A 16,516-nucleotide genomic window follows, 5' to 3' on the forward strand; every position below is an offset into this window, starting at 1 on the left:
TTATCAGCTCACTTTCAATTTAAAATTTTTATATTTGAATGTACTTCTATATTTTTTTCCTAAATATTTTATCTGCTTTTTTTTGTCTTACATTTTTATATTTGAATGTCATTATATATATATGTCTCTTTTGAATGCTTTTAATGTTTTGTGTAAAGCACTTTGAATGGCCCTGTTGTTGAAAGGTGCTATACTTATAAACTTGCCTTGCCTTACATCATTGAAACACAAAGAGACAAAATGTGGTTTAACAACTCAAGTCATTTATTGTGTAAGAATAACGTCCGGTTGGACTGAGGAGCAGGGGTGGAGGTTCACCTGTCGGGTTCCTGTCCCCCCTGGACGACCTGACAGTCCGGTCCTGTAAGTTCTACGGAGCCCGGAGGACCTTCCGTCAGACCTCCAATGCCTCAAAGCTCTCAGCAGGCATGTCCTCGGAGAGACAATAAAGACAGAAGTGCCCGCTCTATCTAAAGTCTTTTCTCCAATAAAACCACATTTAAATTGGGTTACATTTGTCTCATTGTAGGCATTTAAACAGAAATGCTTTAAGAAAAACATGCTGTGTGAAATTAAGAATGTATTAAAGATTTTCATCTGCAAATCTAAAATGCTAACTTGCTGTTGAGACGTTTGGATTCAAAAACAAACTTCTGATTTCCAAACAAAACTTTTATACATTTGCAAACCTCTGATTCACATCAGTACATCACAGATTTATTTTTCCTGCAATTGAACATTGTTTTTAAATTGCAGTGTGGAAAGTTTTGCACTCAAAATGCAATGACAAACCTTTTCAAGTAAAACTTCTCATTTGACATACCTCAAGAACCGACACATCCAGTTTCCTCTGACCTCCAGATATCTGAATGACAGGTTGTATTCATCTTTACTGACACACTCACTTTCTGCGGATAACAGTCAGTGTTTCTCCTGCAATAAATGTGTTGTAGTGTCCTCTTGTGTGTGAATCTTTGTGCATCCTGGGGTCCCTAAACAGTCTGTGAGCTGCATAAATCGGGTATGACTGGAAAGCTGAGACTCTTGTGGATTCAATGAGCCCAAATGTCCATTTTAAAAGTTTTCCCTTGACCAATGGACTCCAGATATCTGAATAAATTGGGTTCTATGTGTCCCCAAGAGTTTCCTCTTTAAAGACATGCCCACTTTATGCTGATTACGTGCAGTTTAAGGCAGAAACCTGCAGTTTTCTAATGCAAAGGTGATATTTTTGCACAAATTCCCCTCTTGTATGTGAATCTTTGTGCATCCTGGGGTCCCTAAATAGTCTGTGAGCTGCATAAATCGGGTATGACTGGAAAGCTGATGTGTTCTTCATGTGTAATAATGTTAGTGAGTGAAACTTGAGCTCAGTGTATAAAATGAGCTGCTGTGACCTCTAGGATAATCACAGCCTCATGAAACTTTATAACCACAAACTAGAGACCTAGAGCATTCAGAGGATGGATGGCTGACACACAATTCACAATAAGCAGCAACACAATGGAACTCAAAGATCTGCTCTCTCTGAATGCTTTTAAACCCACATTGAAAAAGCAAGAGATTGATTCATCCAGGTGTTGTTGTTTTAGCTGACGTTGTTGTCATGATTTGTATTGTACTTTTAGCATTTTTAGAGTCGTAGACCACCATGTGTTGTAATATTATCTGTGTGTCTTGTGTCTCCTTTGTTTTGAATTGTTCTTTGTTTGTGCTGCTGTTCTGTCTTGGCCAGGACTCCCTTGAAAAATAGATTTTTTTTTTTTTTTAAATATTTTTATCCCACGATTTTTGTAACCCATTTTTATCACCCAGTTTTGTCCTATCTATCTTGATCCTGGGCGCTACCTCGTCTCTGTCGGTCTGGGGAGGGCCCTGAACTGAGCACATGCTTCCTCCGATACATGTGGAGTTGCGGACCGCTTCTTGACACCTGACAGGGGGAGATTCCCCGGTGGGACGTAGCGCGTGGGAGGATCAGGTTATTCCCTCCGGTTCCTCTCCCCCCCGTCAGGCGCCCCGACCGACCAGAGGGAGGCTGTATAGCGACCAGGAAAAATAGATTTTTAATCTCAATGGGACCTTTCCTGGTTAAATAAAGGTTTAATAATAAAAAAAAAATAATAATAATAATAATAACAAGTGCTGCCATACAATCGCACAAAATACACAAATATACTAAATGTGAAAAGTTTCTGAAACCAGATCACAGCATGGATTTTTCTCTGATGTTCTAAAGGTCTTGGTGTCTGAATGATTCTGGAGGGGTTTTGAGCTCTTTTTAAAAAATAATGCTTGATGTTTAAAAAATTAAGCACCAAATGTGTGTAACAAATGGTATCAACACAAAAATTGCTGTGATAACTAGCTAAGCATGAAACAAACTTTATATACTCAGATCATAATGCTATAAACCCTTTAGCACTTTAACTGAGCTTGACAGATTAATCTTCAGATGATGAACACCACTTCTATCTACTGTTGACCTGCTGTCTCCCCCTAAAGATAAACTGTCCCATATTCTCTATAAAAGGGGAGCTAAAGTTTAAATTGAAGAGGTATTCGCCTGTTTCCTTAATTTTTCAATTGACCAACTCATTAATATCTCACACAAGCACATATCTCTTTGGACCAATTAAAGGCAAATTGAGTAGATTACTTGCCTCAAAAAATAAAAGTGCAGCTTTTAAAGGAATGCCAAAAATTTAAGAGCTACCCGACCTGCTGGACCTCATCGCTCGGCTCAGACCGGTTTGCTCTCCAGCCCCCAGGGCCTCCCGACCTGCCTCCCCAACCTCACTCTGAGGCATAAAAGCAGCCCGGGTCCCAGCAGCTCTTCACTCTCCACTCAGAGCCGACGACCAGCCGACCCTCAGCCATGACCTCCTTCTCCACCCGCAGCAGCTACATGTCCTCCCCCATGAGGAGCTCCAACATGATGTCCTCGTCCTCCCGTAGGGTCAGCAGCATCGGGGCCGGCAGCGTGTACGGAGGAGCCGGAGGGTCCGGAGTCCGCGTCTCCAAGGCCTCCTCCTCCTTCTCCTCCGCCGCCGGCGGTGGTGGCTTCAGCCTGTCCGACGCCATCGACGTGTCCACCAGCGATAAGGCCACCATGCAGAACCTCAACGACCGCCTGGCCTCCTACCTGGCCAAGGTGAGCAACCTGGAGAAGGCCAACGCAGATCTGGAGCTGAAGATCAGACAGTTCCTGGAGAGCAGGACCAGACCTGAGGGCCACGACTGTGCTGCATTCAAGGTCACCATCACAGACCTGCAGGACAAGGTGAGGACAGAACGATGAGGCTGCAGCGGTCCACTTCACCCCCACTTCATCCTCTTAGCTCAACTGTTCAGCTTTTAGTTTTAGGTGTAGCCCAACTTTCCTTTACTTTTAGTCAAATTTTTCTCAAATATGTCTTTTAATTTAATTATTAAAATTATTAATTATTATTCAAATGTCTTATTATTTGCATTGCATTGGCATGAGTAAGCAAATAATTAATCATTATAGCGAATAAGCTTTTAAAATTTTAAAATAAATATAACAATTTAAAAGTTACTTTTTAAATGTTGCATTTAAGTTTTGTTACTTCTTGATTAACTTATTTTAAGTGAGTATTTTTTATCTTTAAATTGTTAATTATTTAGTTTTAATCAACTGAAGCTTTATTTTTTAAATGAAACTTGTTGAGTTTTATTTTTAGGATGATGAGATTTTCCTGCTTGAGATGAAGTTTATAACTTAATTTTCAACTTTTCAGTTTTTATGATTTTTTGTATCTTTTTTGTATGTTTTGGGTCATTTAACTTTTTGAATCTTTCAGATCAACTTTGCTGCTCGTGGAAACGCCGCCGTCACCCTCGCCATCGACAACGCCAAGCTGGCCACCGACGACTTCAAAGTCAAGTGAGTTTGAGACTTTGTTTCCTTCGACAGCCAATCATGCATCGAGACCAAAACATAAAATGATTCTTGTGGGTTTTTCAGGTACGACAACGAGCTGATGATGCGTCAGTCTGTGGAGGCCGACATCACCGGGCTGAAGAGGGTCCTGGACGAGCTGACTCTGAGCCGGTCCGACCTGGAGATGCAGATCGAGGGTCTGAAAGATGAGCTGATCATGCTGAAGAGGAACCATGAGGAGGTGAGACCCTGAAAGCAGACAGAAAAATAAAGTAATTTAAAAGAGACAGAAGTTTAACCGGTGTCTTCCTTCAGGACATGCTGGCTATGCGGGCCCAGGTGGGAGGTCAGGTGAACGTGGAGGTGGACGCTGCTCCTCAGCAGGACCTGGCCGCCGTCATGGCTGACATCAGAGAGCACTACGAGACCGTCGCCAACAAGAACCGCAAAGACCTGGAGGCCTGGTTCCAGACCAAGGTGAGACCACAAAGTCCTGTTTCCTGCTCTGAATGTGGTCTCTGCTGCCCCCTACTGTCCAAAACCTGCTCCGCTTAAGTTCCAGCACAACCACATGATTAAATGTAGAATATTTGTCTGATGTGCTGATATTTGATCCATTTGTTCTCCACAGACGGCCGATCTGAACAAAGAGGTGGCTGTGAGCACCGAGACCCTGCAGACGTCCAGGTCTCAGATCGGAGAGATCAGACGAACTCTGCAGAGTCTGGAGATCAAACTGCAGGCTCAGATCAGCAAGGTGACCCAACACTGAATCCACTTTATCAAGTCATCAAAAAGTTTTGACCATCGTTTCCCAAATCTACATTTAAAATTACAACAAACTTTGTTCTGTTATTGTCGATAATTTAGTTCTTCTGCTGATCGGCAAGCAACATTTCTGCACAAAACAGAAACAAAAGTCAGAGCTGATGAAATCAAAATGTTTGCATGAATCATAACTGTGATGAGTGAATTTAAAACCTTTTGTGACCTGACTGTCGTCCCTCTGCCTCCTGAACAGAAAGGAGCTCTGGAGCTCACCCTGGCTGAGACCAGGAGCCGCTACGCCAACATGCTGGCAGGTTACCAGAGGCAGGTGGAGGCTCTGGAGGAGCAGCTGGCCCAGCTGAGGGGTGACCTGGAGAACCAGAAGCAGATGTACGCCGAACTGCTGGACATCAAGACCAGACTGGAGCTGGAGATCGCCGAGTACAGGAGGCTGCTGGACGGAGAGAGGTGAGTGGGAAACACTCTGGACACACAATGTATTGGACACGCTGAAAAAAGGAAAGGGAAAGGCAGCAATTATCTATTTATTGTTTATTTCTCTACATATTAACTTTATGTTTCATATTTTTTTCCTCATTTATTCACAAAAACTGTGCAGAGCTTTATATATTTATCTTGTCTGACACAACTGTCACAACATCTCAGAATAAAAGAGTTGAAGCAATCATGAAGACGTCAATAATTCCACTGTAGCTGCATGTTGTGCTGATTTATATGAGGTGGGGTGAAGTTTGCATATTTTTTTGCAGGTTTAGCAGCTGCTAAAGCTACAAAGTCCTTTTGTGAATTCTCCCCTCAATCTTTTAGTCGCAGAGAGCAGAGAGGATTCATGTAGTCGCCTCCTTATTCAGCAAATAAACTTGGATGTTGTCTGCATAGAAAAATATAAACATGGGTGTTGTCTGCAGAGAAACATCTGAGAAAGAGGAATAATGAAATAAAAAGCCAAAATAAACTAAATGTTTTCTTTTCCGTCCTGCAGCACCACCAGCACCACCACCACCACCACCAAGACCACCAGGGTGATGACCATCGTGCAGGAGGTTGATGCCTCTGGAAATGTGATCAGCACCAGCAGTTAGAGGAAGATAAAACCAGAATCATTTGCTGTGAACTGTCTGTCTGAGATTCTTCAATAAATACAGTCATTGTACAGACATTGTTTCTGTGCTTCGTTTCTTTTTGTTTCAGCTGCTGCTCCAACTTTATTCAACACAATCATCTCTGATATTTGACTGACGAGGAAACACAAGCAAGAACATATTTTTTATTGTTGCCTAAAATCAGTGAGATTAGTGGGTTAGGTTATTAAGTTCTCTTTCAAAGTCTCCCCAACATCTAAAATACATATTTTTACCCTCACTAGTATTATTTATCAGTTGACAGCGTTGACATGAGATGTCTGCCTTCTCTCAAATATAAAAAATATAATATAATATAATTATTTGTCTATTGTTATTTATTACAGAAAATATCCAATCATGAATATGAATTTCACAAGTGATTTCCATGCATCCTTCAGACCTTACTGCTGTTCTTGAGTATCGGAAAAAGCCCATGAAATGGTAAAATAACTTTTACAGCGTTAGAAATATTCTGCCAGCATTCTCCTCTTGCTTCATGCTGTGATTATTTTACATCAAACTTCTGTCATATCGTTGTTGTCACCGGGAGGCAGATCTCTCTTTTCCAGCCCAGTTTAGTCTGCTGCCATGTGATGAAAACTGTCTCGGCAAATTACATTGGGAGTGGGAGGGGTTGAGCCATTTCTCTCAACTCCCATGAGCTGGTAAAAACTGGTTCAAACTTGTTTTTAGTAAGAGAAGCTGTAGATGTAAACGATATGACCCCGATGGAGAAAGTGACAAGAATTGACATTTCAGAATAAGAGGAGGAGATTCACCAGATAGTAAGAGAAGATTATGGCTAACTATTAGATACACATATATAAACAGCTGCAACTGTTATATTTTTAGTTGACGTTCAGGGGGAATTGACTCGGGTGTTTTCTTGTTCTCTAGAATAAACTTTTTTTTTGCCTTCCACTCTGATCCAGCTCGGCTCCAGAGAAGTTTTTGGGGTTTGTTCTTCCTCCATCAATAGTGAATCTTTTCTGATAGAGGCTGAATGTTGGACAGGCAGTTAATCTCTGTGGCATCCATGACAACGAATTAAACAAAAACAACAAATAAACTCCTCGGCACTGCCTTGTGTCTTCTGACGGACCTTTGCTTGTGTCATGAGCTCTCAGATGTACATCACGTTGGAAACAAGTGTGTATCCATTAAGTGTTATTGTTCTTCAAAAGAGGTCATGTCACAATTATCATAAACACCTTTTCTCTAATGTTTGTTGTTTCCTTGAGCAAACACAGTGTTGGTTGTAAACTCACCCAACTTGCTCTTTGTGGTGTTTAATGTTCGGCAACTTCCTGCGGCATGTTTGGTGTCCTGACCTGACCCACCCCTTAGGGGGTCTGAGGGACATAAAAGCCACCCGGGTCCCAGCAGCTCTTCACTCTCCGCTCAGAGCCGACGACCAGCCGACCCTCAGCCATGACCTCCTTCTCCACCCGCAGCAGCTACATGTCCTCCCCCATGAGGAGCTCCACCATGATGTCCTCGTCTTCCCGTAGGGTCAGCAGCATCGGGGCCGGCAGCGTGTACGGAGGAGCCGGAGGGTCCGGAGTCCGTGTCTCCAAGGCCTCCTCCTCCTTCTCCTCCGCCGCCGGCGGTGGTGGCTTCAGCCTGTCCGACGCCATCGACGTGTCCACCAGCGATAAGGCCACCATGCAGAACCTCAACGACCGCCTGGCCTCCTACCTGGCCAAGGTGAGCAACCTGGAGAAGGCCAACGCAGACCTGGAGCTGAAGATCAGACAGTTCCTGGAGAGCAGGACCAGACCTGAGGGCCACGACTGTGCTGCATTCAAGGTCACCATCAAAGACCTGCAGGACAAGGTGAGAACATTTAGAAACTATATCCTAAATTTTAAAGCAAAAAAACCAAAGTTAAATCCCTTTTTTAAATGATAAGACTTACAAAATGTGACACTAAGAAACTAAATCTTCAAACAAAAATATATTTAAAACATTTTTTCTTAAATATAAGCTTAATTATGCTGAATAATTAGACATTTAAATAATAATAGTTATTAATGATAATTTAATCATAATACATGTTTTACAAGAACTTCAATAAAAGTAAAGTTGGGCTAAATATAAAAGTTTTATAACTTGTTGAGACGTCATGTTCGACCAATAAACTGTAGTTTGCAGTCTACAGTGATATAAATTTAACATATGTTGGGCTTTCAAGGCTGACTCTGATTTTGTTTAGACTAAAAATAACTAATTAAATAAATAAATATAAAAGGGAATTACATGCCGAGCAAATGTAGGCTTTGAAAATTAAGAAGATAAATGTTAAATGAAAAAAATGATATTGTGTCATTTGTTGATATATATACCGGTATTAAATTTTAGTTTCATGTGGTTATTACTTTATATATATATGTATATATATATATACACACATATATATATATATATATATATATATATATATACAACAGTTTTTAGTGGATGAAATACAGAATAACAACATCGATGTTCAATGCAATAATTAAAACAACATTTTGTGCTTTATTTAAATGTGTAAAAACTGCACAGAGTTTGGTTGGTGGCTGGTTTTGATTCTACAAGTTAAAGTGGATTGTGACATTTTGAGGGTAAAAACCTTAAAAATTGCTTCTTTTTTGTCAAATAAAGAAATGAAAGATTCATATGTGACAGTAGATTCTGTATTTTTCATTCATAGTGTTCTTGTTGTTTAACACTGCTAATGTATCCAATCATTTTTGTCTCTTATTCCCTTCTGAAGTAGGATTAAATATGGGCGACAGTAATCTCCTCGAATTTGAAGCAGGTTACTTTAACACTTCAACATGAACCGAAGAAAATACATATTTTACAGCTGAGCAACGCATTTCACTCACACTGTGGGATTATGTTTGTTGTCAACTTTGAGGTGTGTAGGAAAACAAACAGCAGAACCTCTGACTGTTTGTACATATTTACATGTTTGTTCACTTTCCTTCAGTAAATATGTGCACAGAATATCTGCACAAACATCATGCATTTAGGTTATTGTTTACTGTTTGTTTTTTTGTTTGTTTAAGGTATTCGTTAAAGTTTTTAACCCTTAGGCAATTCGTTTTTCTTTCAGAAGGCTGTGAAGGACTCAGTATATTTATATCATCAGGGCCGGTTCTAGCCCATTGGCTGCCCTAGGCGATATTGAGATTTTGCGCCCCCCCCCCGAACCACATCCATTCCATGTATTCATTCTGATATAGGTACACTATGTTATATGTATTATGCTGTACACTAATATTTGATACTGTTTACCTAGCTGGAAGGCTCGACAAATGTTAACTGATAAAACAAAAAAACGATTTTGTTGCCTGTGAAAGACAGCTTGTGGATTAAGCTAGCAGGCTAAACGATAGCCCACAAGCATTCTAGAAATAGCTAATGCTAGCGGAGTAACGTTATGCAGTGATAGCTAGCTTTTAATGAAATGTCAACCATGAACAGTGAAAGAAAACACAATTTTAATTTAATTAGAACTAATGTCTGAGATGAAAATACATACCTCTATACTGTGCTTTCTTCTCCTCCTCCTCTTTTCTTCGTTTTCGCCCCTGTGCACCAGACAGTTTGGTCCTTTTCATTTTGCTAGTTGACCTTCTACGACCGTTAGCGTGATCTAGTTCTAGTGTTTTGTGACTTGCAACTGCATCGTCATGACGAGTGACGACACCCATGCACGTATCATATTTTATATAATATAATATTACATTTTCATTCGAAATATGGGTTGGGGCATGTTCATTTAATTCAATGAGGGTTTTATTGCCCATGCTTTTTAAAAAATGTTTCGTTAATCAATGTTGTTAAAACAAAGATGTATGCTTAAGGGCGCCACAAGGGGGCGCCCCCTGCCAATTTGGCGCCCTAGGCAGCCGCCTTGGTGGCCTGTAGGAATAACCGGCCCTGTATATCATATGAAACTAAGATGTGATACCAACCAGTTAGATTTTAATGGGAAAACATGCAGATTTTCTGACAGATATCTGAAATGAAAAAACTTTACAACCGCAAACTAGAGTGCTGCCATACAATAACACAAAATACACATATTTCTGAAACCAGATCACAGCATGGATTTCTCTCTCTCTCTCTCTTGTCTGAATATGGGATTTAAAAAAAAAAAAAAAATGTATTAGTTCTCACTGTTAAAAAAAGGCAAAACTTCACACAAAATCTGTGGAACAAACCAAAAATTGCTGCAACAACTTATGAGACATACATGATCATGAGAATTGACTTAATAACCATGATGACAGTAAATATTGTAAACATAAAGTCCCGTTTGTTCTCTGACATGTTGACGTATGTTACTAAGAGATCACCTCGTTGGCTTTGCTGCTGTTTGGTGGTTTTTGGGCAAAGACAGCTAAAATAACTTTTACCCAAACTGTCCGTTCACAGTTTTTCTCTTCCGTCATCCTCAGATCAAATATGCTGCTCGTGGAAACGCCGCCTATGTCCTCGCCATCGACAACGCCAACCTGGCCACCGACGACTTCAAAGTCAAGTGAGTGTGAGCCTTTGTTTCCTTTGACAGCCAATCAGTTTTTGTGAGCACCTTATTCATCTCAACAGTCAGGTCAGTTTCTGGAAGTCATTTTCGTGCTTCTTTCAGGTACGACAACGAGCTGATGATGCGTCAGTCTGTGGAGGCTGACATCGCCGGCCTGAAGAGGGTCCTGCAGGAGCTGACGCTGAGCCGGAGGGACCTGGAGATACAGGTGGACAGCCTGAAAGACGAGCTGATCCAGATGAAGAAGATCCATGAGGAGGTGAGACCCTGAAAGCAGACAGGAAAATAAAGTAATTTAAAGGATACAGAAGTTTAACCGGTGTCTTCCTGCAGGACCTGCTGGCTCTGAGGGCCCAGGTGGGATGTCAGGTGAACGTGGAGGTGGACGCCGCTCCTCAGCAGGACCTGGCCGCCATCATGACTGAAATCAGGCAGCACTACGAGACCGTCGCCAACAAGAACCGTAAAGACCTGGAGGCCTGGTTCCAAACCAAGGTGAGACCACAAAGTCCAGGCAGCTCCTCTCTCCTCTCTGACTGAGCCAGGAGGATCTGCTCGACTGTTTCAGAGTCCTGTCTCCTGATCTCTATGTGGTCTCTGCTGCCCTCTGTTGTCCACAACCTGCTACAGCTCAACTCACACAACAACCACTGTTTTTGTTCTTTCAAAAAGGAGCAGAGTGCTGGATTCAGGGACATCTAGTGGTGAGACATCAGGTTGCAACCAACTTGACTCGCTTTTAAACTTTATCCAGCCCAGCCAGGACAGAGCAGAAGTACTTGTCATTGGTTCAAAGCTGAGAGAGAAACTGGCCTCAACACTAAATTAAATTGGACTAAACCTGAGTCAACAGGCAAGAAATCTACCGGTGATATTTGATTATGACTTCAATTTTAAATCACATATACTTAAATATCACAAAAGCAGCATTTTATCATTTAAAAAAACATTTCAAAAGTTCTCTGAGCAACACGGAGAGACTAATGCATGCTTTTATAACCAGCAGGGTAGACTACTGCAACCTCTGCTCTACACAGACAGACAGATAGATAAAAATTAAACTTAACCTATAAATAATTAATAATGACTGATAAATCTGAATTTAAATTAAAGCCTTTGCTAAAATATTAAACATTTGCAGAGAAATTGGACTTTACTGGGAAATCAAACACGTGCAAGAAATGAAATAATGTGCAGATAATTAAACATTTGCGAAGATGACCAGGAAACTAGGAAAGAATGAATGAACTGCACCTTAGTCTAAGCTCCTGTTAGTGAGCACTGAGGTTTAAATTATTTTATTACTTTATATAGTACTGCATCTCATTCTCTGTTTTGCATTATTTTTCCTGGTCATCTTTGCAAAAAAATGTTTTATCTGGATATTACTTAACTTTCCCGCAAATGTTTAATCTTTTTGCAAAGGTTCAAATTTCAAATCAGATGTCCTAGGTTAATTATTTATAGGTTAAGTTTAAGTCTATCTATCTGTCACTGTGTGTGTGTGTGTGTGTGTGTGTGTGTGTGTGTGTGTGTGTATTATCGTTCATAATTCTACCTACTCATTGATGGCCTCCAGATAATATGAAGAGCTCATTCTAATAAAGACACAAACATTTTAGTTTCAGGTGGTTTTAAACTCTTGAAAACATAACAAGGAAATGAATGCCCCTGAACCCTTCTCACCGCTGCTTCAAGATCTTAATTGTTTAAAATGTTGAAAACAAATATTCTCTATATTATTCAGAGTTTGTTCTTCATTGAGGGATTCACCTGCTGAGGAAGTTGGTGTGATGTGATTAAAGCTGTCTGATATTTGATCCATTTGTTCTCCACAGACGGCCGATCTGAACAAAGAGGTGGCTGTGAGCACCGAGACCTTGCAGACGTCCAAGTCTCAGATCGGAGAGATCAGACGAACTCTTCAGAGTCTGGAGATCAAACTGCAGGCTCAGACCAGCCAGGTGACCCAACACTGAACTATTAGTATATTTTCATCTTAGTGACTGCAATTCTTCCAGTGGGTGGGTTTGGTAGTTGAATCTATCTGTTTATGTCTACAGTGATTGTGATAAGATATAACTCTCTATATATAACTCTATATGTGTAATGTTGTGGTACCTGTGGAGGGACAAGTGGGTATTCCAGCGCTAACTGTGTGGATTTGTTGAAGATTGAGATTTTAGAGAATCTTCTGAAGTGGATCATGGTATCCACATATATAATAATAATAAGCATATAATAATGTTTAATTGTTTGGTTTGTTGGACTGGACATGTTTTATGTGATTGTTGTGGCTGGCAGGAGACAGTGGGCAACCTCGTCTCTGGACATCTGATGATGCTAACCTGTTAACTGTAGTAATAGTATAGCATGGTATCTTGACACATTTGAAAAATGACTGGGAAGCCAAAAGCTTGTATTGCCCTGGATTGAAGGGGGTTCTCAACATGAATAATTGTGCTCAGCTGCAAACTTTTATCCGTGGCTGACCCAAATGCAGCATGACAGGCAGCTAAGTTCATCAGCAAACAGGCAGAGGAGTTAAAGCACTCATGAGTTCAAAAAGGTCTTGGGACACAGCAAGACCCCTTTACCCCTCTTTCGACCCAGGCAGTTCCAGGGCCAGTTCAGAGCCGGTGCCAAATCTGGAACAAGTCCAAAATTTTTGTTATTATACTTGCGGAGAACGAAGATGTTTGTAGTGACATAATTACACGTTGAACCAACTGCAAACCAGTACCAGCACCAGCCCAGCACAAGAACTAGGTTTGCCTTTGTTGAAAATGAGTATCGATACTATGAGAGACCAGCTTTGACCAGCGGGGTAGGGCAGACAGTAGAGGGGTAGCTGTGCAGCATGTGAGGTAAACAAGTAGTGCATTGTTCTTCAGGAGGCCAACAGAAGGCCGAGGATTTAACTCACGCTGAGTTGCCGACGTAGGCAGACACCAAACCGCTCAGGGAAGAGGCAGGGGGAACAAGAAGCGCCAAGGCAGAAGTAGAAGCCAGGAGACAGAAAGCAGAGTGGTTGTCCAAGGCAGGCAAGGTTGGCAACAGGCAGGCAGTCCGGGGTAGAGTGATGAGAGGTCTTGTATGAAGGCGAGGAACAAGGAGTGTGTGCAGGAGCAGCTTAAATATTGCCCGGATTGCAATGTGTTGTGGCTGATGAGGTGACGGTGGTAATGTATCCAGAGCCACAGCTGCATCCTGTACTGCACCATAACTATGAAGATCTATATAAAGGGTTAAAAGTTTGTCACAGCCGATCTGACTGTCGCCCCTCTGCCTCCTGAACAGAAAGGGGCCCTGGAACTCACTCTGGCTGAGACCAGAGGCCGATACGGCAACATGCTGGCCGGTTACCAGAGGCAGGTGGAGGCTCTGGAGGAGCAGCTGGTGCAGCTGAGGGCCAACTTGGAGAGCCAAGGACAGGAGTACCAGATACTGCTGGACATCAAGACCAGACTGGAGCTGGAGATCGCCGAGTACAGGAGGCTGCTGGACGGAGAGAGGTGAGTGAAGGGAAAAGCATTTCCAACAAAGCATCTACAGTCATGATGACAGCTCTGTGATGCGACACCTGACGGACTGTTAAAGTCCAGAACGGATAGCATGGCTTAGGTCAGTGATGTCCCCATCAACATTCTTTGCGAGTGATCCCGATCCAGAGTCATTTAATATTGAGGCTCACTGATACCAAGTTCTGATCCAGTACTTGTATTTTCGTAGATTAATAACTTAAAAATCAAAATCAATCCGTTGTATGTTCTTGACTTTGCCCTTTGTACAGGAGATTGTGTGTCATTTGAAGCCTTCGGGTTCGCCGGGTGACACTGTTCCGCCCTGATTGTTTAAGGAGGTTTTTCCCACTGTTGGCCCATCCTGTCACACAGTAATTAATAGCAGTCTGTCCTCTGGAGTGGTCCCTTTAAATTTTAAACATGCTGTGGTGCAGCCTTTGTTAAAAAAAACCTGGGCTGGATCCTACTGTCTTTGCAAATTTCAGACCCATCTCTAAACTGCCTTTCATCTCTAAAATTCTAGAGAAGATAGTTTATTCACAGCTCATGGACTTTTTAAATGCAAAAAATATTCTTGAGATCTTCCAATCCGGTTTTAAAACATTGCACAGCACAGAATCAGCGCTTTCATGAGTTTTTAATGACATCTTTTTATCTACTGACTTTGGTCATTTTGTTGTCCTGGTACTTTTAGATTTGTCTGCAGCATTTGATACAGTGGACCATGAAATCCTGATTGCTCGTTTGGAGCAGTGGGTGGGCATCAGTGGCACATCACTGGAATGGTTCAGGTCCTACCTGTCACATCGGACTTTCTGTGTCAGCCTCCACTGCTCCTCTCTCATGTGGGGTTTCGCAGGGCTCTGTGCTTGGCCCTCTTTGGCCCTATTTTCCCTCTATCTACTCCCACTTGGGTCCATTCTCAGGAAAGAGAACTCATGGTCTTTGGTGGCACTTCTGTAAACCCCCCCCCCTGGTTGATCTGGGTTCTTTGGCACAACATCAAAAGCCAATTGTGAGTAATCTGGGGGTTAAAGTGGACGCTGAAATTAAATTTGACAGCCAGATTAAAGCTGTGGTGAAGTCCAGTTTCTTCCAGCTACGGCAGCTGGTAAAAATAAAACCACTCCTTCGTGACCACTCGGCTGGATTACTGTAACGCACTTTATTTGGGGGTTAGTGGGTCCTCCATTGCCCGCCTTCAACTTGTACAAAATGCTGCTGCACGTCTTTTAACTGGCACAAGAAAGTATGAGCACATTTCACCTGATTTAGCTTCACTGCACTGGCCGCCCGTTCATTTTAGGATTCATTTTAAAATTATTTTATTTGCTTTTAAAGCTTTAAATGGTCTTACTCCACCTTACCTCTCTGAGCTGCTGCACCCCAGCTCTCCCACTCGGTCTCTCAGGTCAGCTGACCAGCTGCTCCTGAGAGTGCCAGAGCTAGGCTGAAGCTCAGAGGGGAAGGAGCGTTTGCCATTGCAGCTCCAAAACTTTTAAATGAATTGCCGCTGCACATCAGACAGGCCTCCTCACTGTCTCATTTTAAGTCTCTTCTTAAAATCCCTCTTCTCGTTGGCTTTTAACACCACGTAGAGTGTTGATTTTATGATTTTTTGTTTTTATTTGTATACATGCATATTTTATTTTGTGCGGGCAGTACATTTTACATTTTATTTTATTTGTATTGTGTTATCTATTTATTGTTTGTGCCGCACTTTGGAAACCTTGTGTTTGCTAAAATTGCGCTATATAAATAAAGTGGATTGGATTGAACAAACGGCATCGGAGGAGGTTCAGTTTGTCAGATCAAGATCAGTTAAAAATTGATCTGCCTGATGCCTAGTCAGTTCTTTCAAGTGATATTTTCTGAGTTGTTTCTTATCTTGTCTGTGTTGGGAACAAAAAAAATATCAGTTAAAGGTTGTGACATGGACAAGAAAACCCAGCTAAAAGAAATCAAACTTAAAGTTGCTTGTTTTCCGCCCCATGTTTCTGCAGCACCACCAGCAGCACCACCAGCAGCAGGGTGGTGACCATCGTGCAGGAAATCGACTCTGATGGAAACGTGCTCAGCAGCAGCAGCAACATCCAAAGAACAGAATCAAATCACTGAACTGAGTGTGTCTGAGGTTCTTCAATAAAGATGAAGTCTGACATTGTTTCTGTTTTTCGTGTGTCTTAATTCCACAGCGACACATCAGCTGCTGCTCAGACCTAGTTGTTATTATTATTAGTAGTAGTAGTAGTAGTAGTATTTAAGTAGATTCAAGTAAGGGCGCTTTCACACCTATCTTGTTTGGTCCGGACTTTAGGACTTTTCAGTTTGATCCGAACCTAAATTCCGGCTGTGAAAGGTGCCGCGGACCACGGTCCGGACCAAAGGACCAAAGTTTGGTCCGACCAAAAGAGGTGGTCTCGGTCCGGACCAAACGAACCAAGGTCCGAACCTTTTGCAGTGTGAAAACAACTTTTTTTTATAGTTCAGACCTTCGTATTAATGACAGGAAGTTTTTTTTTTTACTTTGCCATAACTCGCAGGATTGCAAGCCGTTTTCTCCTCCTCTCTTGTCGACAGCGATACAGTTTTCACATGATGAGGAGGCTCATCTTGGGAATACCAAGCACTC

The 16,516-nt window shown here is 41.8% G+C and overlaps 2 protein-coding genes across 2 annotated transcripts; both read left to right on the forward strand.

Moving 5' to 3' along the window:
- The first annotated feature begins 2,863 nt into the window (after positions 1-2,863).
- On the forward strand, positions 2,864-5,775 carry LOC131983921 (keratin, type I cytoskeletal 13-like). The gene is made up of 7 exons (XM_059348760.1): positions 2,864-3,283; positions 3,825-3,907; positions 3,989-4,145; positions 4,220-4,381; positions 4,536-4,661; positions 4,926-5,140; positions 5,676-5,775. The coding sequence occupies exons 1-7, from the start codon at positions 2,879-2,881 to the stop codon at positions 5,773-5,775; spliced, it is 1,248 nt and encodes a 415-aa protein (XP_059204743.1). The 5' UTR covers positions 2,864-2,878.
- Positions 5,776-7,233: 1,458 nt separating this feature from the next.
- Positions 7,234-16,002, forward strand: LOC131983395 (keratin, type I cytoskeletal 13-like). The gene is made up of 7 exons (XM_059348115.1): positions 7,234-7,653; positions 10,272-10,354; positions 10,463-10,619; positions 10,694-10,855; positions 12,199-12,324; positions 13,661-13,875; positions 15,888-16,002. The coding sequence occupies exons 1-7, from the start codon at positions 7,249-7,251 to the stop codon at positions 16,000-16,002; spliced, it is 1,263 nt and encodes a 420-aa protein (XP_059204098.1). The 5' UTR covers positions 7,234-7,248.
- Positions 16,003-16,516: the final 514 nt, after the last annotated feature.

Source organism: Centropristis striata, chromosome 13 (genome assembly GCF_030273125.1).
Source record: "Centropristis striata isolate RG_2023a ecotype Rhode Island chromosome 13, C.striata_1.0, whole genome shotgun sequence".
Lineage (NCBI taxonomy): Eukaryota > Metazoa > Chordata > Actinopteri > Perciformes > Serranidae > Centropristis > Centropristis striata.